We start from the raw sequence: 25,242 nt of genomic DNA, 5'->3' as shown, positions 1-25,242 counted from the left end.
TTGTGGACGAAAAGTGTTCGGATTGCCACATAGTTTCATTGAAGTCGGCCATCATCAGCCATGGAAGATTACTAGTATCTTTAATCCTTCTAAGCGATGTCCACATATGGTGTCGTTCATGTGCTTTTGGTTCACCGTAGACAAAGGTCCCTCTCCACTATTTACCATGAGGATTCAACCGAATTAACACATCGATGTATCTCGCCCCAACGGCGATCATTTTTATTTCCACACACTCATCATAGAAGAGGGGCAATGCCGGCACCTTTTCCAGTGCCGGGTTGCGTGATACATTGACGAAGGCCGAGCCTCCACTTTAAGTTCCTTACATAATTGTTATTCTGCCGTGTTTCAGAGAGGAAGACAAGCTTGGGCTTGTAGGTGTGCACGAGACACACGAGCTCTTGAACTGTACGAGGTTGCCCGAGGCCTCGACCGTTCCATCCCATGATCGTCATGGCTCCTGGCGGGCACCGCCCTTGGCGCCCACCAGGTCACCGGGAGCCCCTGGCCCGGTAGCTTCCTTTCCATCCTCCTTCCCGAACAAAATTTGTTGTAGTAGACAGTCAGAAAATCGTGATGCTAAGCCCTCATAGGACCAATGCAGCAGAACAGTAACCATTGCCGATGAAGAGTAGCGTACATCAGAAGTATCCAACAGAAAACACATGAACATAGACGAACTACGACCAGATCTGAGCATATCCACCAAGGATAGAACCGTCGAGAGGGGAAACGTCGCCCAAGCCATCAGCACCAGCGCCGCCGAGAAGCTCGTTTATAGATCTCGTTCTGATTGGGGATTTCAATGGATTCTTCTATTCTTCTTTATTTTCTGAACAACATGGGAAATAATAGAATTCCATCGTTGCTCATGTAGTACTAGTAATAGTTTTTTATTCGCAGGCCTGTCACCGGCAGCATGTCCGCAAAGCAGAGAGGGAGAACGAGAAGCATAACCGCACTCAATGATCTCTGTGGTGAGCATGGCAAAATGCTAGGTGCGCATTAACTACTAGCCTCTTAGATTACACCACACCACGGCATTGCTCTGGTGACCCCGTTTCTCAATTTTGCATGCGGTTATTATTTGGAAGGTTGCAGTTGAGCGTGGGTGGGTATGTGAATCTGCATGATGTTGTTCTCATCCATGTGATGGATTTCCCTAGTAGATCCATCCTAGTGTGTATGTTTAGTTATGCCGGTAAAAACGTGGATGAACTTACCATCTGTCGTTTCAGCTCCGACATCAACGTACGGTGTCGGTGTCAAGCTGCCTGAGAGAGACAGTGTGAATTAATGTGTATTGCCTGCTTGTCATTAGCATTTTACTGATCTTAGATTCCTTATATCACTCAAGTCTGCTATTAAACATACTCCCCCCTTCCCTAAATATAAGTCTTTGTAGGGATTTCACTAGGTGGACTACATACGAAGCAAAATGGATGAATCTACACTTAAAATGCATCTATATACATCCGTATGTGGTTCATAGTGAAATCTCTACAAAGACTTATATTTAGGATCCGGGGGAGTACATTTTATTTATTCTAAATTCTGATTGATCGAATGCAATATCATAACTGAGCAGCTGGTTCGTTCTTCCACAAACAGGTTACAATGGAGAGGAATGAGTAATGATGGCTGCAGGATGAGAACGGTGTGCTCCGCAACCAACTTGTGGAGCTACAAAATGAGCTGACGACCTACTCCCTCCGTTTCAAAATAGATGACCCAACTTTGTATTAAAGTTAGTACAAAGTTGGGTCATCTATTTTGGAACGGAGGGAGTAGGTCGCGGGCAACCCAAGTTGGGGACATGGTACTACTGGGTCACCTCACCCTTGTTCCTCACTCTGGCAGCACCGTTTTCCTGGCACAGCCTGTAGGAGATATGCCCTAGAGGCAATAATAAATGATATTATTTACCTCCGAGTTCATAATTATGTTTGTGTTCCATTCTATAACTGCAATGATTCTCGAGTCTGCAATATCCACGAGGCTCGGAGGAAGACTCATATGCACGTGTGGAATAATAAACGGTAAGAAGTATTCTTAGTCTGGCCTCTAAGACTAGCTCAAGTGTTGCATGATGGTTCTGTTTTCCTGATCATGGGCATGTCAATGCCAGCAACTTTGAGGGCACAATGTTAAGAGAACATTTGTGTTGAATCGACACGGATTGATGTTATGCTATGAGATACAGTCGTCACAAGTTAATGGTTTATAACACAGAGATAGTTAATGTTTGCATAATTCCTTAGACCATGAGAGTATCGAGTTTCTTCATGCTTGCTTCATGAACTTTGGGGTTTGTTAAACGTCATCCGTAACTGGATGGCTATTACGGCGGCTTACGGGTTCATGGGAAAGTATGTTAATTAACTTGATAGCTCGAGATTGGGATTTGCTCCTCCGACGATGGAGAGATATACTCGGGCCCTCTCGGTGTTATGGTGTCCATCATCGTCTGGCCAGACACTTTGTGATTTGATCACGGGGATGCCGGAACACGAAACGAGAAAAGAGAACAAAACCGGTAACGAGGTAACTAGCATAGTGGACAAGTTGTTGATCCACGGGAATGCCAACATGTCTCACCTCGGGTATTTGTAACATATCGCGAAGCAACAGGAATAGCACACGACAACTAGAGGTTCACTCGAATATTTATTCGTGTGGGTATAGGGGTCAATATGGGTGTCCACGGCTCTGATGTTGATCATTGATCGGAAGGGGTTCCGGGTCATGTCTATACTTCACCGAACCTATAGGGTCACATGCTTAAGGGTCATCTATCTGCTGAATACTAGACAGGGAGTCTGAGAGAAAATCACCGAAAAAGTTTCGGACACCGAAAAGTTTCGGACAGCGGAATCGTACCGCAGAGAGAGGTCATCGGATAAGTTTCGATGATACCGAAAAGTTGTTTCGGGATACACCATTAAGTCAAATTGGTTCTGGCACATGCCTGAGAATTCTTGGAGGATGCCAGAATCATTCTGGAAGCTTTTTAGAATTTTCTGAGATAAAAACCGGAAATGTTCCGGAGCTGCCGGAGCCACTTCAGATGCGTTTCGCAGATGAAAATCACTAAAACCGGAATTGTTTCGGAACGCGTTGAAAATCATTTTAGTGGGTACTGGAAATGTTCTTAGCCCACATAAATATTTTCAGTTCGATCAGACGCTGAAAAATGTCGTCGTGAATAGTGAAAATCAGCTTTATGGTTACTTTATGGAAAGCCACATTTTGGGGCTTTGCTCCAAAAGATCTTGGGGATGACATGGATGGATAGGAGCCATTTTTTGGGCCCCTCATGGGGGTGTGGCCGGCCACATGGGGTATCCCCCCTTGGGGACCCTCTTGTTCATTGGTTTCACTCCTAGGTCCTTGTGGAAGGACTTCATTCGTGTGCATTTTGGGTTTTTTGTGAAACTACCCTACCCCCTTGGGATTTCCTATAAATAGAGGTGGAGGGGCAGCCCTCCACACTCATCCCTTGCTCTCATACACATGCCATGCATTATCTGGCTTCTTCTCTCCCTCCCACGAAAAGAGTTTCGTAGAGCCGTAAGGCTGTCTGGGTTCCGGCAGGAACTAGTTCTGGACGGCGAAGCCCTGCCGGATAGATGACACCGTATGTGTGCAACTCTGTAGAGAGATCGTAGTTTCGGTCTTAGTTCGTGAGTGCCTCCCGAAGGGCTGTCCGTGTGACCGTCCGAGTTTCGAAGGTCCTCCCGAAGGGCTGTCCGAGTGACCGTTCGAGTTTCGGAGGTCCTCCCGAAGGGCTGTCCGCGACACCATCCGGGGGGGCTGTTCGACCGCCTCCCGGAGGGCTGTCTGAGGAGCAGATGAGGGTATACATCCTCGCGGTTGGGAGGTTGTAAATCCTAGCTGCGGGGATCTGCACCGCCGATCGTCATCGACTCTACTTCCCGCTGCGCTACGAGTCGGTAACGAAAAAGATCAAACCATGTATGCAGTCTCCATAGTGGTCCTGGGCTGGTGCGTAGGTCGGAAATTTTTTGTTTTCTGTCGTGTTACCCTACAGTGGCATCAAGAGCCGTGCTATGCGTAGATGCAGGTTTCGATCTAGAATGCATGGAGATGTATGGGTATTGCATAATATAATTAGGTAGTAGATGAGATCTATTGCTGAAAATTATTTATGCGGGTGACAGATGAAATCTGTTACCCGACGTTCTTGTTGCTTCCCTAGAATTTGCGTTTGCTCAATCTCGAGACAGCATGGTGGAATTTGACAAAGTTCTGGCAATCCGTGATCCTAATTGATCATGGAAGTGCTATCAGTTCTTTGGGTTCTGCCGTAGTCAAAAAAAAGATGAAATTCGCAGATGAAAGGGCATTGCAGATATGATCTGCACGGGGGTCATGCGTATGACGAAGTTTAGTATGGGGCTCGGGATTTAATTATCCCGTGTTTCATACACCCCGAGATGTTAATCTAGCAACCTGAATAATCATACTTGATGATAAAATGTTGGTAGCTGCGGTTTAAGTCAAAACCTTAGAAGCCACGTAAAATAAAATTTTGCATAAACCGATTAGAGGCGTCTAACTTGGTTTTGCAGGATGTGCATGTGATGTGGTATAGCAATGCTCATATTCAATTTGATTATGTATGAGATGACTATATGATGTAATTAACATGACCTGAGTGTCATGATTCGGCATGATGGCTGGAGCCATATGATTGTCATTTTAATGACCTACGTGTCAACCTTAAGTAATGCACTTATTTTATTAGCTATAGAGATAGCAATATTATTTGGTGCATCGACAAGGTGGTGGCAATCTTCACGAAGGTGAACACCGACGCGAATGCCGAAGACGAAGAAATGAAAGACTTCTCCGTCAGAAAGGGCTATACCATATCATGCTATTATGAATTGCCTGACATGTTTATCCCTTATGATGCACCCTTCTTGATTGCGCGGTAGTCGCTTTTTATTAGGGCGATCTCTCACTTAAAATATCAAAGTAGTTAGTGTTCACCCAAGTGTAGCACCGTCTGAAATTCGTATCTTTTCGGGGTGCGCCATGTACACATGAGCACGAACGAATCGAGAGGAATGAGGCGGGTGAGGTCAGACCTCGCAGCAAGATCACTTGGTTGTCTTTGACGTTCAGGCAGGAGAGTCCTGAGCTCGGAACACGCCCATCGAAAGGTGAACAAGAATCACATAGAGGTGTGATCGGCAAGTTGGCCTACCGATTGAAATTCGTGTCATCAGTGATGAACCCGTCAATGGCATCGAATAGAAATATGGATCTTGAATCACTCTAAATCAATTATGAGAGATATTGATTTGAGTGGGAGCGCACTGTTGAATTAACATGTTTAATTCTCAGTGCAATTAATTATGAACACTGTCTAAGTGTTTCTTGCAAAATAGTTGTAGAATAATGGCTCGCGTTTCCACCTTCCCATTTTAAAATTGAATAGCTGTTAAATATCTGGTTAAAACTTTACGATTGGTAACTTAATGTGAGGATTGTCCTCAAAAGTGCCGAGAAGGACTTTGTCATATCGCATGCTTTCTGTATCCTCCCGCTAATGCTATGGATCATGTGACTCTCGTCCTTCGATCCAAAAGCTAGAATTCTTTTACGGTCAAGTGGAATATGTTTGCTTCCATGAAACCCAAACTTCGAAAGTTGGGATAGTCATATGATATTCATGGAACTGAAAATTATTTTCAGATACAAACAAAGCAATGTTTGTTTGCAAGTATTAGTAAAAGTGTTTACTATGCATTTGACTGTTGGGAAAGGGATCCAGAAGAACGCCTGTCATATAATGAAAGGTGAATAAAACAACAACTTAAAGAGAAAGGAAGTGTCCAAAGGGTGTTAGTATGACTTACACGCCTAGGAAGTCCGGGGCTAACGCCACTCTTAAGTTGGGTGCTTCTTTTGCGAGTAGGAGAAATACTGAAAGTTAAACTGTTAGAAGTATAAAGGCAGAAAGAAAGATGACTGGAATATCCAGCTCATGTATGAATGTCATACAAGTTTTTGATGTATAGTAGGCTTGTCAAAGATATAGTTCTTGGGAATTATGGTTAAACATGTTAATCACTAATTCTTGGGTATTGTGAGTTAATCACAAAGATACCCGCTCGATTGCATTCTGTTACGAATCAATGTAAGAGCTACTATGGCCTAAAAAGACTAGCCTGAAATGAGGTTAAGGTATACACAGGGGACATAGTAAATGTTACTATACCTTCCATCGGTGTATTGCCGTCTGTATTTATTTTCATAATTCATTTAGAGTTTTACAAACTCTAGCCCATTGCATAAGGTATCTTGCAAGAAGGTTGTTCCTAAGAGAACTTTTTATGTTCGATGTTATGAATAACACAAGGGCCATACTTTCATTATGAATGAGATGTATGTTATGAATATTGATAATAATACAATACCTCTAGGTTTACTTTCATAATTCATTTTAGAGTTTCATACACTCTAGCCCATTGCACAATGTTTGTTGCAAAAGAGTTGTTCATAAAAACAACAATTGTTGTTAAGTATTATGAATAACATGAAGGGCCATGCTTCCATCCAAGATGGCATGTATGTTATGAATATTGATGGTAATATGATACATCCATAACACTGACGCTAAATGTCGCAAGACTAAAAGAATACCACACAAGTGTGGCACTACATTTGGTCACATTGGAGAAACCCACATGGAAAATTCCATTATGATGGATTTTGAAGTCTTTTTGATTTTGAATCATCTGACACTTGCAACTTTCCTCCGAAAAGTGAAGGGACTAAAATATAGAGAAATATATACTCCAACTTCTTAATTATCAATGGCAATATAATTGAGAACGGGTTCAATGTGGAGAAGCACTCAGTATTTATACTACTAGGATTACTACTACAACTATATGGCATATGCTTTAGATGAACCTAACTAACTTCATCATGCATATCAGGATAGTCATACCAATTCTATGTTGTTGTTTGGCATGTTACAATTGAGCGTGGGCATGAGAATCTGCATGGCGTTATTCTCATCCATGTCCCTTGGGTGAATAGTGGGGTTCAGTATGTGTCATGCATTTCCCTAGTACATCCTAATGTATATATTTCTTTTTTGATAAAGGATCCTAATGTATATATGTTTATGCTGATAAAAACATGGATGAACTGACCATCTGTCAAGCTTCAGCTCCGACATTAACTTGTGGTGTAAAGCAGCCTAAGGGAGACTGTGAATTAATGTGTATTATCTGCTTGTCATAAGCATCTTACTAGATTTCTAATATCAGTCAAGTATGTTACCCAATTAAACATACATTTTATTCTGATCGATCGAATGCAACATCATTTTGCAGAAGCGGATAGGTAGAGCAATGGGAAAGCATGTATATTGAATGACACCACTCGGATACTTTGACATCTGCTTTCGCAATTAGAGTCTCACCGAATGGAGAATAGCACCCTGCAGAATGAATCTCATTATGTAAGTCGTTTCGAATTGCATTTCCTTCCTTGCAGTTTCCTGGTTCGAAGAAGAAAAAAAATAGAGTTACATGACTTGATGGTTTTGAATTGGTATCTGACCCTATAGACTGCGAATTATTTCGTTATAGTGCATACGATAACTTTTTTTCGACAAAATGCATATGATAGTAAGACTCATGCCAAAATCATCATTCCAGAATTTCTTTGTATTGTTGCACTGCATTTTATCACATGATACCTACATAACTGAGCAGTTGGTTCGTTCTTTCCACAGACAGGTTACAATGGAGAGGAATGAGCTGCAGGATGAGAACAGTGCGCTCTGCAATTCTGGAGCTACAAAATGATCTGATGATACGGGTCGCGGGAAAACCAGGTTGGGGCCATTGTACCGCTGGGTCGCCTCACCCTTTTTCTCACACTGGCGGCACAGTTTTTCCAGCACAGCCACCGACTGTCACAAGCACAATATTCCCCTTTCAGCAGCCAATAGTCATGGAGCGCTCTTATGCAGCACCACCACGGGAACTTAAGCTCTTCCGAGACGAGGCGTCTGATATCGAAGGCCTTGAACCATCACAAGACCACCGGTAGGGCCCCAACCATTACCATGTTGCCCGACCGCAGGCAAGGTACCCCACACAGTCAGCCTCGTGTCATGTAAGCCTGGGCCTCCTGAGGACGGAGGATGAACAATTTAGCAGTAGTAGTAGCTCTGCCTCTGATTCATTTATGCATAGGATAACTAGGCAAGACTCATCCCAAAATCATAATTCTAGAATATCTTTATATTGCATCACTGCATTTTATCACACACATGATACCTACATTGTAACCTGAACAGTTGGTTCGTTCCTCCACAAACAGGTTTTTTTTGCGGGGGACCTCCACAAACATGTTACAATGGAGAGGAATGAGCTGCAGGAAGAGTGTCTGTGCTCCACAACCATGTTCTGGAGGTACAAAATGAGCTGACGATGTGGCTTGTGGACAACCCAGGTTGGGGTCATGGTACCTCTGGGTCGCCTCATCTTGTTTCCCAGTCTGCAAGCACAGTTTTCATGTCGCATCCGCCGACCATCACAACCGCAGTATTTCCCTTTCAGCAGCCAACGGTCATGGAGTACTCTTATGCACCACCAGCATGGGAACTTAAGCTCTTCCCAGATGCAACTTTTGATATCAAAGGCCTTAAACCATCAAAAGACCAGGAGGCCCTAACCATATTGCACGACTCCAGGCAAGGTACCCAACACAGTCAGCCTCGTGGCTTGTAAGCCTGGGCCTGCAGGTACCCAACACAAGAAGATGGAAGATGAACAATGTAGCAGTAGCACAACCCGTAGTAGTAAGGAAAGTAGTAGCTCTGCCTCTGATAGAGATTGAGTAGATCAGTTCCAACCAATCAGGAAGTTTCTCTTTCAGCACAGTGAATGTACACGGTTGAGCTAGTGCATGTAAATACCGGCTTCCATCTTGGACCTGGGAATGTTTTCCTTTTCATTTTTGAAACTTAGGATCTGGATTGAAGCCTTTCCATCTGCTTCCAGATTGCACCACTCTTGAGAATTGGTAACCAGCCTCATAATTGTAGTACATTGTAGTCTTCACCAAGTATTGGGAATGCTATTTGCCTTAATTTTCTTCCAGACACCAACATGTTAGAATTAGTTTACAACCAAGGTAATGGGCATCATAAGGTTTACAACCAAGGTAACGGACATCCTAAGGTTAGGTTTAGTGGTGAACCAAAGCACATTGGGAAGAGGAAGCTTTCATGTGACCGCAGGAGACAACTCCAACCCCAAACCTTTTATCTTTTGGTCTACTTCAATATCTCATACTATATAAAATATGGTGAAATACATGTATCCACTTCTTAATTCTCAAGTACTTTGGGATTACGAATGGGTTCAATGTGGAGAAGTGCTTCGTATTTATACTAGTACGCTAACTACTGTAGCTATATATAGTTATATGACTTTGGTGAACCTTCCTAACTTTATCATCCGAAGGGCAGTCATACATCTTGAATAGTCATGGCTTCTATGCTGAAGCGGTTGCCAGATGAGCGCATTTATGCATGAGAGAAATTTCAAGTGGATGAAATGCCCACCAATAAATTGTTAAAGATTTCTCGCAAAAAAAGTTGTGTTAAAGATATATTCCCTTCGTTCATAAATATATGACGTTTTGGTAGTTCTGAAATGGAGGGAGTACTTTAGAAGGCTCGTAATATTGTACTCCCTCCGTCCCAAAATAAGTGACTCGACTTTGTACTAACCTTAGTACAAAGTTAGTGCAAAGTTGAATCACTTATTTTGGGACGGAGAGAGTAACAAATTCATCATGCGCTTGTATTGTTGCTCCCACTCTCTCATGTGAACAAATGAGCATGAAGGTGATGAGTAGTCATACATCTAGTTGGAAAAAAGCCGGTGAAAATCTGCATGGGTCAAACCAACGGCCATGATGCAAATTGTACGTGTTTCTTGTTAGGCATGTGCCTTTACTTCCAACTATATGTACCAATAGTAATTACCTAACTGGACCATGCTTCAAGGGAAGCCCGGTTTCACAAATAAAAATACAATTCATGCGAGAGTAAATATGGTTATGAGTTTGTGAGTAACAGTTGTGATTTCAACATGTACTACAAATACACTAAATACCTTAATTACGCCATACGTAGTTTCTTGTGCCACAAAGCAAGCAAGCATACAGCTGGCGGGAACGAACCGAAAATCAAGCAGCACGGATGAATACAGTATTTTTTGTGTTGTAAGTATAACTACATGCCAGATAAGTTAAACAATGTTTTACCATTGCACATATGTCTTTTTAGGGAGAAGGGGTTGAAACCCCCTGCCTCTCTCCATTCAAAAAATGCACACAATATCTTTATTATACTAGTAAGTTTGCACGTGCAACCATGTCAGAAAATAAATAATAGTGTTTCAAAACATGTATATTTTAAATGGATACATAATGTTTGTCACTTAAAATATATTTTTAAAAAGAACATCAGCCTGGAATCACATTGCTACATAAAGACAATAATATATTGTCTTCCTCCATTATCCATTTGCTCTCTGATAGGTTGTAAAAGAAGAACATCATGTGAACAAACTGGCTAGCCCAAAACTGCTATGTCAACAAAAACGGGCCCCACATGTCATAATCTGACTTAAAACGACCAAACCGTTCGACTAGTGTTTTTTGCAAAAATTTAGAAGAAAAAATTAGTGGTTTTGGGCACAATTCCGTAGACTTGTGGTTCGTGCAAACCTACCCTTCAATGTTGATGTTTTTTGCAATTCACTCTGAACCATCAGAAGACCAGGAGCAGGCGAGTTACCCAACGCAATCAGCCTCATGGCCTATTGTAAGCCTGGGCCTCTTAACGATGGACGATGAACAATGTAGCGGTAGCACAACCTGCAGTAGTAAGGAAAGTAGTAGCTCCTCCTTGGACAGAGATTAAGTAGATCAGTACCAACCAATCAGAAAGTTTCTCTTTGAGCGTGGTGAATGTACACAGTTGAGCATCTGCATGTAAATACCATTACCAGGCTCCTTGGGTATTGGAATGTTTTTTTTTCTTTTTTGAACCTTAGAATCTGGATTGAAGCCTTTCCATCCGCTTCCAGATTACACCACTCTTGAGCACCGCTAACCAGTCTCATAATTGTAGGACATGGTGATCTTCACCAAGTACCAGGAAGGCTATTTGCCTTATTTCCTTCGAGACACCAACCTATTAGAATTCGTTTACAACCAAGGTAACAGACGTTTAGGTTTCCCGGTGAGCCAAAGCACATATGGAAGACGAGGCGTTCATGCAGCCGCAGGAGACAACTCCAACCTCAAACCTTTTATCTTTTGGTCTACTCCAATATCTCATACTTTATAAAATATGGTGAAATATATGTGTCCGCTTCTTAATTTTCCATGATTAGATCGGGTTAAATGTGGAGAAGTGCTTCGTATTTATACTAGTACACTAACTATTGTAGCTATATTTAGTCATATGACTGGTGAACCTTCCTAGCTTTGTCATCCTGAATTGCAGTCATACATCTCGAATAATCATGGCTTCTATGCTCAACCGGTTGGCAGACGAGCACATTTATGCATGAGAAAATGCCCACCAATAAATTGTGTTGAATTAGAAGGCTCGTAATATAGTAACAAATTCGTCATGCGCTTGTATTGTTGCTCCCACTCTCTCATGTTGAACAAATGAGCATGAAGGTGATGAGCAGTCATATACATCAAGTTGGAGAAAAGCCGGTGAAAATCTGCATAGGTCAAACCAATGGCTATAATGCGAAATGTAGGTGTTTCTAGTTAGGCAAATCATGCACTGCATGTGCCTTTACTTCCAACTATATGTACCAGAAGTAATCACCTAACTGGATCATGCATTAAGTTGTACCATGCTTGTATTTCACCATGTTTCAAGCGAGGTTTCACAAATAAAAATACAATTCATGTGAGAGTAAAATGTAGAGTTATGAGTTTGTAAGTAACAGTTGTGAGTTCAACATGTACTATAAATACACTAAATACTTTAATTACGCGTCGTAGTTCCTTGTGTCACAAAGCAAACAAGCATACAGTTCGCCGGGACGAACCGAAAAACAGGCAACACTGATGAATTCAGTATTTTCTTGTGTTGTATGTATAGCTACATGCCAGATAAGTTAAACTATGTTTAGCCGTTACACGTATGTTTTTCTTTAGAAAAGGGGGTTGAAACCCCACTGCCTCTCTGCATCCAAGGATGCACACAACCATCTTTATTATTATATATAATTCGACAAAGCAATGCAAAACAAATACATGGATCAACTCAAAACCATCTTCCTAGCAAGTTCTGTCACTACACCTACAAGCTTGATGATGTGTTCTGATCTTGCATCAACGCACACCATCTAAACCGGTGGCCTCACCAAGCCGTCCAACGGCGAGCCGAGAGCACCAACCGGTCTAGCAGACCCTTGCGCGCACCGCATGGGCACAATCTAGAATCTGTCACCATAATTTTCTGTCGTCCCACCTTGATGAGGGATCAACGCATTCACATTGCCAGGCCCTACTGTTGTCGACGTCATCACGACACCAAACAGCACAATCATCATGCACACGTTCATCAATCAACACGTGTCCATCGCCGGAACCCCTTTGCGCCACGCCGCCAGGATCTGCCATCGTCGATGCGGTAGATACAACACTGTTCCACCTCTTGGCCCCTCCAACCAGCACCTGCTCCAAAATGATGTCCCCAAATATTCTTATCAAAACCTGCTCCGCGCGATACTACCCTGATGTGCACCGCATAGTAGACACCAAATGAGCAGCGAGGCACTGTCAGCCCCTTCACATACAGGCTGCCTGCTGGATGCTGGCCGCCGAGCTATCCCATGGCACAGGGTGCAGGGTGGGGGTACCATGTAAACAGGGCCGGCCCTGAGGGGGGGCAGGGGGCGACCGCCCCGGGCCCCCAAGGTCAAGGGGCCCCCTCCCGAAGGCACGCACGTAGCCGGCCGCGAGGAAGGCCAGGGACGCAGGCATCGCACAGCCCGCTGACGCGGATTTCCTTCAATTTCGCAGGCGCAAGTCACGGACGCAGACACAGCTTCCCTTCTTCTATGGTAGCTATACCTCATCTAGTGGATCTGTAGGTGTATGTCGTCATGTACAGATGTAGTTCATTCTCCTTTCAATTCAGATCGTTATTCCATATCTCCAAGCCCCGATCTAGCGATTTCTATTTCTATCGGCCGCAACGATCTCTGAATCAATGGGTTGCTCAAGGCTGAGGTGATGCCTATTCTAGGCTCCAATCGTTGGAAGCCATTGCACATGGCCGAGCGCCTCCCGCCAAGGCCACGAACCAGTCCACCGTGCGTCATCGCCGAGCACCGTCGTCCGAGATCCAGTCGTTCTCAGGTATATCATATTACCGTTTTGTTTTTTCCCAATTGATTGCAATTTTTTGTAGGTAGCTTACCAAGCTGATCGCTTGGTTTATTACCGTTTCTCACAATCTCACTTATATTGCTGACTGACTAATTTACTTTCGCATGTGTCATTCAACCTAAAAATATATATTTTTGATTTTATCTAAGTGTCTTTTCGTACCATTTTGTATTTGTGTATATTAGTTAGAATCCAAATAGAATGTGAGGGCTACGCCACATGCTAATGCAAAATTCCTCCATTTGAATTTATTAGGCCCCCTCAAATGTTGAGTATAAATTTGGTTAGAATTTAACTCGTAAAAAATATGAGTTATATGCAAAAAAAAGTATCATTGGGTAAGATTTCAAATAATGTTTTAAATGATCTATATTTTGTGATATATAGCATATACTCCATCCGTAAACTTATAAGATCGTTTAGATCACTATATCTTTTAAAAGTTTACAGAGGGAGTAGTTTATTAATCAAATGTTAGGTTAAAAGTAGATTTAAAACCCAACAAGGACTAATAAATCTGGACAGAGAAAGTACCGTACCCAACATACAATGTCGAAATAACACAACTTATCATGGGCCAACACTTGTGGATCTCACAAAAAGGATCATCCTCGTAGATACAGTTGCAGCGATAGCTATAGGAGCGTAGGCGAGATTGTTATAAATCTCGTATCCATTGCTATTATTATAAATTTTGTATAATACAAGGGGCCCCGAGTTCTAGTTTCGCCCCAGGCCCCCAAAATCACAAGACCGGCCCTGCATGTAAAGCATCACCACGCCGTCAAGCAAGCGTTGCACTCAAGTGGATTTTTAGGAGATGGAGGAGCAGTTCAGGCTATCGCTGCCCCGCCGGAGGATGAATGATAACAGACCCGGTGGTCCATGTTGCACAGGCTATGGCTGCTCCGCCGGAGGATGAATGACAATGAAGACCCCGTGGTCCGTGTCACCATGTTCCCCAGGGAACAGGGAATCTGCACGGAACACATGGTTCACGACAAATTTCTCCACGGCGATTAGTCCCCTTGCTCAACTATTACAAACTATGTATCCGTATCATGTACATCCCAGATGCGATAAGATTTTGTTAAAGAGACGGAATTCCAAAGTTTGTAAATAGGGGACTTGCTATATACTAATTTTCAGAGCATGATTCATGAAATATAATGTTGCAACAAAAATGTGAGTGATTTCAATTGTAAGAGTTTGCGATACACAATTACATATTTTTGAAACTTATAAGTTGCACATATATATAGTTTTCTAAAAAGAAGTGCAAGTAATGCAAGTGAATAAATAAGCCGTCTGCGGGTAGCCGCAACCATTGCAAGCAATGTCAGATGAGGCGATATCCATCATTGGATTCCAGAACAAAAGCAGCGGCTGGAGCATCAATGGAGGACAAAGTACCAGAGGTCTTCGTCAAGTATTGTTGGCAAAGGAGTTAGAACATTGTTCTTTTTTTTTAGAAAAGAAGGATGACCCCCGGCCTCTGCATCTGGACGATGCATACGGTCACTTTATTAATTATTCTCACAAGACCTTACAAAGTGATACAACAGTAAGACTAAAGCTGCCGTCTAAGCAACAAACTGTCGCTACACCTAGCTAGTTGATGAAGGGGCGCAGATAGTCTGGGCCTAATACCAAACAGACATCGCAGCCAAGCCTAACATCTAAGACCTGAGACCCCAACCTAGCCACTTGCCGGGTCTGGGGCACACACTGGCCCGGCGTGCTCTCAGAGGCCGCCGCCGCCAACTGCCACGGCTCCATCTTCAGAACTGTATTGATGCATCACCCTTGCTCGGTCCAGCTATCGTTGACGCCACCACGGCGCCCAACGGCACCTCCTTCCTGCGCGCAAACAGCTGAACACGTCGCGGTCGCCACTGATACACCTCAGCGCCATGCTGCCAAGTATCACCAACCGACACAGCTTGAAGCCCTTGGAGGATCTGTCGTGCGTAGCACCTGCCGACCAGGCATGACCAGGCGTAGCACCTGTCGGTCAGACATGACTTGACATCTCCACCGAAGCTCCGTGCAAGACGAAGCCGCTCCACCTCCTGCCTCTGACTTCTAGCGCTGCTCCACAAAACGATGCTCCCAAGAGAGAAACGACACCGCAGTGCCGCCATCGTCCGGTCTGGAACACCAGATCCTAGGGTTTCCCCCGGAGCAATACGAGTGGGTCGACGGTAGTCACATGATGATGCCTTCATCAAGGTAACGACATGGAACACCGCCATCGGCCGCCGTCGGCTCAGTTTTCACCGGCAACTACGTCTCCCCGACTCGCAGCTGGTGCCAGATGACGGATCCCGAGATCCGAACACCCAGCCTCAGGCCAACCACCTCTGACGGAAGAGATGACCACCACCGCCGGCTGCACCGGTCAGAACAGATCTGAACGGAGGTGCCGCCGACGAGACCACCAGGCCCTCCATGCCGCCGTCGCCGATCTGAAGGCAGCATGCACGCCACCGCAGCCAAGCCGGCCGCCGCCGTCCGCCGCCGCCGCCCGAAGGGCCATCCGCAGCGCCCGCAGCCCTGGCCTCCGCCACGGCAAGCCGTCACCGTCCGAGGACGGGCCGGCCTCCCGCCGCCTGCAACCATCCGCCGCGCCGCAGATCCCAGATCGGTCGCGCCACCACACGCCTTGGGGTCCGCCCCACCCCGGAGACGCACGAGAGAGGAGATCCCCCGCCACCGCCGTCGGCCCCCGGCCTTAGCCCGGCGGCGTCTTCCGGTGGCGGCGGAGGGAGAGGAGGAGGGAGTTTACGGCGGCGGCGGCTAGGTTTCTGGCCGCCCGAGTCGCCCTAGGGGGAGGACGACACGCATCTCGAGGACCATGTGGTCTCCCATGCGCCGTTCCACTCGTCGTCTCTAGTAGCCGCAGCCGAGGGATGATTGACGGCGGTGGGGGAATAAGCCGTGACCTAGGCACAGTGGCGACCGGCGTGCGTGCACTAGGTCGGGTCCGGCGCGGTGCAGACCTGCGTGGGCGCGTCAGGTCGGGTCCGCAGAGCCGGGCCCGGTCGTATGTGTGCGTTGCGTGCATGCATGTGTGAGTGCGTTAGCGAGATAGGCGTAGGCAAAGCGAGAGTGCATATCCAGTGATACCGACATTCATATGATACCATGATCCGGTGTGGTCCGTTGGATCTGTGCCCAAGGTATATTCACCTCTAATTTTCTGCCCGGGACATTTCTGTCACTGGGACACAAGTGAATTAAGAAGTTACAGATCATATTAATAATAAAAAGTGTTGCAGCTTTCAAGAGAAGTGAGCAACGCAAAACAGGGATTACTTTTGCTTGTAATTATCGAGTACTAGTTCAGTTCATTTGGAAACAATCGGTGTGTGCCATTTAATACTCCCTCCAATTTGAATAAAATGCGTACGTACCTCAAAATCCACTTTGATAAAAAAATAGACCAATCATATGTATTTTATATTTGAATAGAAGTCATGCCGTTGAATTCATATTTGAAAGAACCCGAAAAAAAGAATTCATATTTTAAAGAACTTTTTAATGTAATATTTTTGAAGTCACAAAAATATATATTATTGATGTAATTTGCAGTCAAAATTGGATTGGGAAAGCATGCATGCCTTATTCATTAGAGTGAAGCGAGTAACAATATAATAAATGTGTGCATGTCAGGATAAAGTATACAATTTTTTACAGGTATCTAACAATATATAATTATCCATGGAGCTGCAAGAAAAAGAAAAACTAAAAAAACATCAAGTGAAATTTAGTTTGCATTGATCTCAAATTTTCGTGGAGCCTAGCTTCTTCTATGGTTTCATGGTTATATCTTCGAATAACTTTAAAATGTTTCTTTAATAAATTATTTTTCCCATGGGTTTGATAGTAAACTCTATGGTACCAAGCAAATTTACACATCATTTCTTCCTGGGTACAATTAGATAATCACTTGGTAGAATCAAAATCTTATGCCCTGCAGGACCTATGGGTGAGGAAGGTGCAGAGCTGTAATGATTTTGCAAGTATGCACAGCTTCTTGAGAGGAGGAGCAGGGGTGGGGAGCTAGCCGCAAAATATCCAGGTGGGCATATGCAAATAAACAAGTCAGTTGATCCTATATCTTGCATGCAGATCTGATGCCACGCTCCATGCTGTCCCCGAGCACGGTATCATAGTCTGAACCGTATCATAGGATATTTTCCCGGCAGAGCGAGTCGCGTGCGTGGGGACGCACTGCAGCCGGCCGCGTTGATCGCGTCTGGGCGCGACGAGCGTGCGGGCCGGGGCACGCAGGTCGTGCACGGAGTGTGCGTGTGGTGCGAGGAGTGGGCGTGGTGTAGCGTGTGCGTACGCGTGTATAAGAGCCCCAATCTTCCCCTCTGTAATTGTTGAATCGAGTTCGTGCTCGAGGTTAAAAAGCAGAAAAGCCGTCGATGCGGCGAGGTGTTTGTGCGCCACCAAAGCTCTTATGTCTTTCCTCTCGCCGTAGTTTCTTGTCTCCGGTGATCGTCAGTGCGCCGTGAGTCCATTTGACCCAACAGGCGGGGGTCGTATGAGGAGGTCCTGGTGGACAAGGGAAGGTGGAGTATGCACCTGAGGGAGTGCATGCCGTGTGCTCGGCGAAATGCCAACGGGGGGTAACAGGAGAACACCCCCCCCCCCCCCCCCCCCCGCCCCCCGCCCCCACAGCGATTTATCTTTTGACCAAGTTCTCTGTAGTGAGCAACTTGTTATATCACAACAGCCACAAAACCATCTGAGGTCTAGGAGGAATACTGAGTTTATCGAAAAAGGCTTTCGCCCCGTTTTATATATAAAGCAACCACCACACATTACAGCCAGCAACAAGAAAGGAAAAGAAAAGAAGAAGAAGAAGAAAATCGACAAGATACAAACACTACGGAACAGCAAACGCCGGCCTCAGATCATGCCAACAACACGACCGCGACAAGGGAGTAATTCATCACCGGAGGAAAGCCACGCTCCATCAACTCCCAAGGGCCTATGTTGTCCCACCTTCCGATGCTGCCTCCGAAGAGGGCACCCCTGCCCTCTCATCCTTGATCGAAGGACGCCGTCCCTGTCAGGAATACTGAGTTTCCGAACAGCAAGCACAAAAACAGACGTAACCCCCCTAAAGTTGATAAAAACATAAGGATTGAGCATTATACATCTAAGAACTGTGCATTTTCACACCATCTCATAATCTTCAGAGATAAAATTCAAGCTACACGACATCTTCCTTATATCCTCTTCCATGAATTCCCTATCCAACATCTCATTCTCTTCCCTATTGACCATATTTTCCACACACCAAAAACCATTCACTATGTATTGGGATTTTATTCTCTTTGCCAAAATGATTTTTTATAATAACTCATTGTTACCTCAGGTGTGTTACAAATTATACCATTAGGCCCCTCTAGAGAGGTTATCCTCTTTTTTATTCTTTTTGATTGGCTACGTCATGAAAGTAAGTTTTATTTCTATCTCCTTCCAAAATCTCTCTCTCTCTCTCTCTTAACTTTACTTTAATTTCTCCCATCTTCTAAATCTTGTTAAGCTCCCCACTAATACATCTCATTCTCATTTTGTCCTCTTGAAGCAGAGGTTGTGTTTTAGAAAGAATATCCAAGCGACTTAATCAACAATGTTTTAAGCCGTCTTCCCATTAATATTCCAACCACTTAAAGTTTTTTTTCACCTTCTAATCTTGAAGTTGCAAACATCTACAGGGTCTCCCAAATGGCAAAACGAATTCCATGATCTAGTGACCACCAGAGTACACTCCTCAATATCCAATCACCATTTCTCAAACCTGAAGATTTTACTATCGAAAATCAAGGAAAAAGGGGTATGGTCACTACCAATCCTTGTTAAGGCAGAAATAGCTGCTAACGACAAATGCGTGTCCTAGTATGTTGGCATAAACACTATGTAACGAGTAGCTGTCACCAAATTATTTTTGTTATTGGCCCAGGTGAACTGCCTAGTGGCAATCCTCTTTTATTAAATCTGTTGGCCAATAACCAGAGTGCTTATTAGCAAATTAAGAACACCAAGACTAAAAATCCTCTTTGTTGTCTCTGACAACACAATAATGCAGGGATCATGAACTTTGAGAGTATCGCTAACCATTTGAAGCCCGTCGGTGTTATTCAACCATCTAATGTTCCGTCTGATGTATGTCATTATAGTCATTTTTCATATATATTTTGTTTAACATATGTTCCGAACCAACACTTTTTTTGAACTCGTAACCACTTACTCCCTCCATTCCTAAATTTGAGTCTTTTTAGAGATTCCAATATAAACTACATATGGAGCAAAATGAATGAATCTATACTCTAAAATACGTCTATATATATCCGTATGTACTCCGTATTGAAATATCTAAAAAGGCTTATATTTAGGAACAAAGGGAGTAGATCACAATCACCAACAATATCCGTATGCATAGAGCATAAAGAATGTTGAAAAAGGCTGTCAAATTCAGCTTTAGTTTCAATGTTGTTAATGTTCATTGCATTCTCTTGTAAAACATCTTCCGTAGTAAGATCAATACTAGTAGGAAGAAAACCTCATTTTGGAAAGTTTGCATCCTAGAGGAGTCAATATTCATAATTCTACTATTTTTGGAAACATTCATATCATTAACACCCAAGTTAACATTTACCAACTTAGCTTTTTCTGTTAAAACAGAACTACATATTTCAGCAAAGTAATGTTTCAGGACATTGTTTTCCCCCGAATTAACATTCTAGCATGTGATGTCACTCTGGTGCAATGGCCACCAACTGCTTTCCGATGTTGCGCCCGTAGAAGAGCCCGACAAGTGCCGCCGGCACCTTCTCGATCCCCTCGGCGACATCCTCCATGTATGTAATGTTTCCTTCCTTGAGGTGACCCGCCATCTCCTCTTCGAACTTGCGGTAGGTGCCGAAGTACTCTATCACTCGGAACCCCTCTATGCGGATGCGCTTGGTGACGACGCATGCGAGGTTGCGCACACCCTCAGGATGCTCCAAGTTGTACTGCGAGATCATCCCGCACACGGCCACCCGCCCGTGCAGCCTCATGTTGAGTAGTGCCGCATCTAACATCGTGCCACCAACATTGTCGAAGTAGATGTCGATGCCCTGCTGGAAGCACCTACGAGAACAAAGCATTATGACACCAAATACTTCTGGTTAATTGGCCCAAAGCATTGGAAGATGGAACACGGTGGTATGGCAAGGAAATGGGCTTGCAATTAACCTCTTTAGCGCGGCGTTGAGGTCATGCTCCTTCTTGTAGTTGAAGGCATCGTCGAATCCAAACTTTGTTTTCAGGAGGTTGACCTGAGGAGAAGGCAATTTTATTACATGGAAAATGTTGTATTACTGATGTTGTGAAACATATTCAATTTCGGGGATCATTGAGAAATTGCCAAGACTGGGGATGTGCACAACCGGAGGAGAAGAGAAAACGAGCATGTACAAACCTTCTCATCAGAACCAGCACTGCCAACCACATAGCAGCCTGTGATCTTGGCAAGCTGCCCAACAAGCTGTCCGACGGCGCCTGATGCCGCCGATACAAAGACATAGTCGCCTTTTTTTGGCTTGGCCACGTTGAAGAATCCAGAAAATGCAGTAAGGCCAGGCATGCCTAAATTTTTAGAAAAAAGGCAGTTAGGGGAAGAATCTACCAGTGTATCAGCTGTTAATTATGATCAAAAGTAGCAGACACAAGTGATTATCAAGCTTCTAGGATGGACTAGTACCTTAATTATGTGATTGATTATAACAGACTATGGTCTACTACCAAGAAAATAAACCGTAACTCTCCGGTTCCAGAATAACGAAAATGTATAACAGTGATTAGATTAGCTTGCGACGAATAAAATTAAAAGTTAACTCACCAAGAACACCTGCGTAGTACGACAGCGGTAATTCAGGATGGTTGATCTTGAAAATCGACCCAAGCTTAGTGATCAAGGTGTATTCTTCACATGCTGTCATTCCCCACACCAGATCACCTGCCTTGAAATCCGGGTGCCCGGATTCTACCACCTTGCTCACGCCAAAAGTAGTTATAACCTGGTAGGAAGGATTCACGGAGACACAAAAATGTAAGTCTTCCTGTGGGGAAACAGGATTCAGGAAAGAAAGGCTGAGACCATGCATATGCTTTTCAAAATAAATACGGTACCTCCCCGAGGACGAATTCCGGGTAGCTGGGCTCCGAGTGCTTGGTCATCCGCCTGCGCATGTAGGGATCGCAAGAGAGGTAGAGGTTCTTCACCACCACCGCCGCCAACCCGGGCGGGACGGCCAGGCTCACCGTCGCCGTGACGACCTCCATGTCGTCCTCGGTGGGGAACCCCGTCACGTGCCGCTTCAGGATCACCCTCTTGTTGCTCACCTCCGCCGCTACTGCCGCCTCCATTGCTTCCTCCGCCGCTACAGGACGCACGTTCCCTGCCGTACCGATCAGCTCGTGGTTTTCAGATATCAAACGCGTTTGGGTGGGTATATTTCGTGCGTGGGCGTGGCGGGTGAAGATCGAGCGGGTGGTGGGAGCAGCCGGCCGGCCTGCAGATAAAACTGGCTTCGTCCTCTCCGCCAGGCCAGAGCAACTCGTCCTCTCCGCCGCGGCATCGATCATCAACACAAGAAAGATACGACAAACGGCCAGCAGATTACAAACAAGACCTTATCTGTGAGCTGTGGGGCCATTGTGGCCTTGGATGAGCAGGAACAAAAACAAAATCCTCCACATGCTATACACCCTTGGATTACTTGATGAAGAGACACATGTCCGAACCTGATGATCAGTGTGTCTTTTGGCAAGAAAGGAGAGCAGCGATACGAGTCTGCCAAGAGAGAGCCACCAGACGACGGCTGAGGCCCGAGAGTTCCGCTTTGCACCCAAATCAAAATCGAATGGCAAGAAATCAAAATCCTCAGGCTGTGATTTGAAGGCACAAGGCCAAACTTCGGTTCAAATGCAAACAATGCAATAATTTTGTCATGTGTGTTTTCAGAGGGAAAAAATAGATAATGTTATCACCACCTGCAATTAGCATTCTATACACCCCTTAACAAAACACGATTATGCATTGCTTGCATATCAGATTGGTTTGGGGCATCCGTGGAGGCTTTGGGGGCCCTAATTGCCGGTCTCTCAGCTCCTTCATCCCCAACTTAGACAATCCTGGCTTCTTTGACCATGTGGTGCCCCTTGTCTCGCGCCACGGCTTCCTCGTTGCGCGTCCGCACCAGCGTCGACCCTGACCTTACGAACAATGAACTCCCGGCCATGTGCAACCTGCTCACTCGTACGTTCGATGTGCTCCTCCGGATAGAGCATGAATATGGTATCGATTACTTGGACAAGACCGGCTACTCCATCCTCACTGGAACGATGACCACCAGGAAGAGTAGTTGCACCTCTTCAAGGTGCTAGTCATACTGGCTGGGTATTTCTTCATCCTCATGTACCCGGTTGTACCTAGTGTGTACTAGAGTGGCAAGGATTAGTAGGGTGGCAAGACGTTACTGCTATTGTAGGAGACAACCGGAACCTCAAGCCTTCTACTTTTTGGTTTACTCCAATATTTCATACACTATTAAATATAGAGAAATATATGCATCAACTTCTTAAATTCTCAATGGCGTTAGAATTGAGAACGGATTCAATGTGAAGAAGCACTCAGTATTTATACTTCTAAGATTACTATTACAGCTATATGTCATGTGTTTTAGATGAACCTAACTAACTTCATCATGCAGATCGGGACAATTATAATATAGCTAGAACAGTCATACAAATTCAATGCTCGGCCGATTGGCCGACGGGCGCATTCCATGCTTGAGAGGAATTCCCAAATGAAATTAACAAGAGCACGAGTTATTCTGTGGAAGATATTTAACAGACTCTTTGTATGCATTTGAACTGTTGGTCACACTCTCTCGTGTACAAATCAACATGGAGTTGAGCAGCGACTCAAAGACAGTGTTTCAGGTGGTAAAATTGGCCTGAAAGTAATCACTATACCTACGGCTACGAGGAAGCTTCTCTAGAGAGCAATCCTTGGTACCTCACGTATTGTGTACTTCCCTGACATTTAGTCCGGAAATCTTCTTATTCTTTTTCCATCGTTTTAAATTAGTGGCCATGATATGCATTTTTCTCAACGGGTAAAACATTTTAAAATTTATAAATAATGAATGTAATTATTATCGGGAGGTTTCGCTAGAATGACTATTTAATTTTAAGTCGACTAATTTGCACATCAATATTCATCAATGTGCAATTGCAGTTTGGGATGTTCCGTGCCAGTTAAACAGAACCCTTTGACGACGTATGTATTTTTCTCCCATTTGTTAGTTATAGACCTCTCTGTTGAAATATATTGCCCATCTCTCCATCAGTTCGGACTTTTGAATGAGTTGGCTGGAGCATGAATCTCTACTCCTAATGGAGCAGTTGGTAGTCTCCGCCGGTCAATTTTCGTCCCACCAGAGACGGTTAATTTTTGTCCTCAATCCCACCTCCCGCAAACCAGCGATTCCCCCCTTCCGCCCTCGAGACCGACAAAAAAAAGGTATGCTACCACGAGGCCCGTTGTGAAACACTACGGTTCATCGACAGAAAATCGTCCTAAAAAAATCTACGACGGTTAACCTACGAAAATTAGCCAGACGTTGCCCTCGAGCGACCGAAGCCTTTGCCCTCGAGCGACGCCACACCACATCCTTCGCCCTCGCAGCCGCCGCCGATCCCCTCCCTCAAAGGCCACCGCCCGTCGCTGCCGCCCCCGCCACCTCCCGTCGCGGGCAGGCGGGAGGAGCCCTGCCCGGCCATGGCGACACCGCCGGCGGCCTCCTCCTACCCCTCACCTTCTCTCCCTCTCTCAAGGGAGGGAAGGGAATGGAAGGATCCAGCGGCAAGGGGGGCAGCGCCCAGATCCGCAGCCGCACCGGCGGGCCGCCATCCCTCGAGATCGTCCATGGAGGTCCGACCCGGCTGCAGCCATGGACTGAGACGCCCGAAACCCTAGCTACCCGTGGAGGTCCGACGCCTCACCCTCCAAGGAAAGGACGCGCGCCGGCTGCAGGCCATCTCCGGCGACCTCCGACCATGGTGTGCGCGCCTCCTTCCCTTGTCTTGTCAGTTTCTTCATGCCCCTCCTTGTGATTCCTTTCCTTTGTTTTCTGTGCAGGTTGCTCGGATCTGGACCAGCTGCTGCTCCTACTGCTTCAGGTGGACAAGGACGAGCCCTCCCACATGGTTGCTGTGGCTGCCTACTCCCTCCTACCCACTGGCCTGGTGTGGTGAGCTCCACCCCCTTCCGTGCACATCTCATCTTTTGATTGCAAATGGTCTGGACACAACTTGGTGGTGTTTGCTAATGTGCTCCTTTTGTGAATTAAGATCTTTCAGAGATGAACATGACTGTAGCTTGCATTGCATGTACGGTGGTGTACCTCTGGAGTCGGAGAATATCTTAGAATTCATTGACTTGCAGCTATGGCAATGACCAACACAGTTTTTCTTTCTGTTTCGTTCCAACATTCTGGTTGGTACTGGTGAAGATTTTCTTCTTCAATAAAATACATAGAAGCAAATCAGATTGGTCGCAAATATCATGCTACTTCAGCAGAAATTATGTTTTCCAACTGAAATCATTTTTTGCTTACTAGGCGCTAGCACTAGTAGAAAAAGGGTCATCTGTCCCGGTTGGTAAGGGCGTTTTGT

The 25,242-nt window shown here is 45.0% G+C and overlaps 1 protein-coding gene and 1 pseudogene across 2 annotated transcripts; one reads left to right on the top strand and one right to left on the bottom strand.

Moving 5' to 3' along the window:
- The first annotated feature begins 668 nt into the window (after positions 1-668).
- Positions 669-8,895, top strand: LOC109743196 (protein IRON-RELATED TRANSCRIPTION FACTOR 3-like; annotated as a pseudogene).
- Positions 8,896-20,251: 11,356 nt separating this feature from the next.
- LOC109743195 (2-alkenal reductase (NADP(+)-dependent)-like) lies at positions 20,252-21,927 on the bottom strand. 2 transcript variants are annotated; one of them, XM_073509515.1, is made up of 5 exons: positions 21,691-21,927; positions 21,401-21,620; positions 20,981-21,147; positions 20,755-20,837; positions 20,252-20,649 (listed from the first exon to the last, which is right to left on the bottom strand). In XM_073509515.1, exons 1-5 carry the CDS (start codon positions 21,925-21,927, stop codon positions 20,271-20,273), a joined length of 1,086 nt encoding a protein of 361 aa, XP_073365616.1. In that variant the 3' UTR covers positions 20,252-20,270. The 2 variants fall into 2 exon arrangements, with proteins under 2 accessions (XP_073365616.1, XP_020157860.2); XM_020302271.3 differs by having other exon boundaries at positions 21,401-21,578.
- Positions 21,928-25,242: the final 3,315 nt, after the last annotated feature.

Source organism: Aegilops tauschii, chromosome 2, assembly GCF_002575655.3.
Source record: "Aegilops tauschii subsp. strangulata cultivar AL8/78 chromosome 2, Aet v6.0, whole genome shotgun sequence".
Classification (NCBI taxonomy): Eukaryota; Viridiplantae; Streptophyta; class Magnoliopsida; order Poales; family Poaceae; genus Aegilops; species Aegilops tauschii.
The sequence above is the reverse complement of the archived record's forward strand: the minus strand, read 5'-3'. Positions and strand labels throughout refer to the sequence as shown.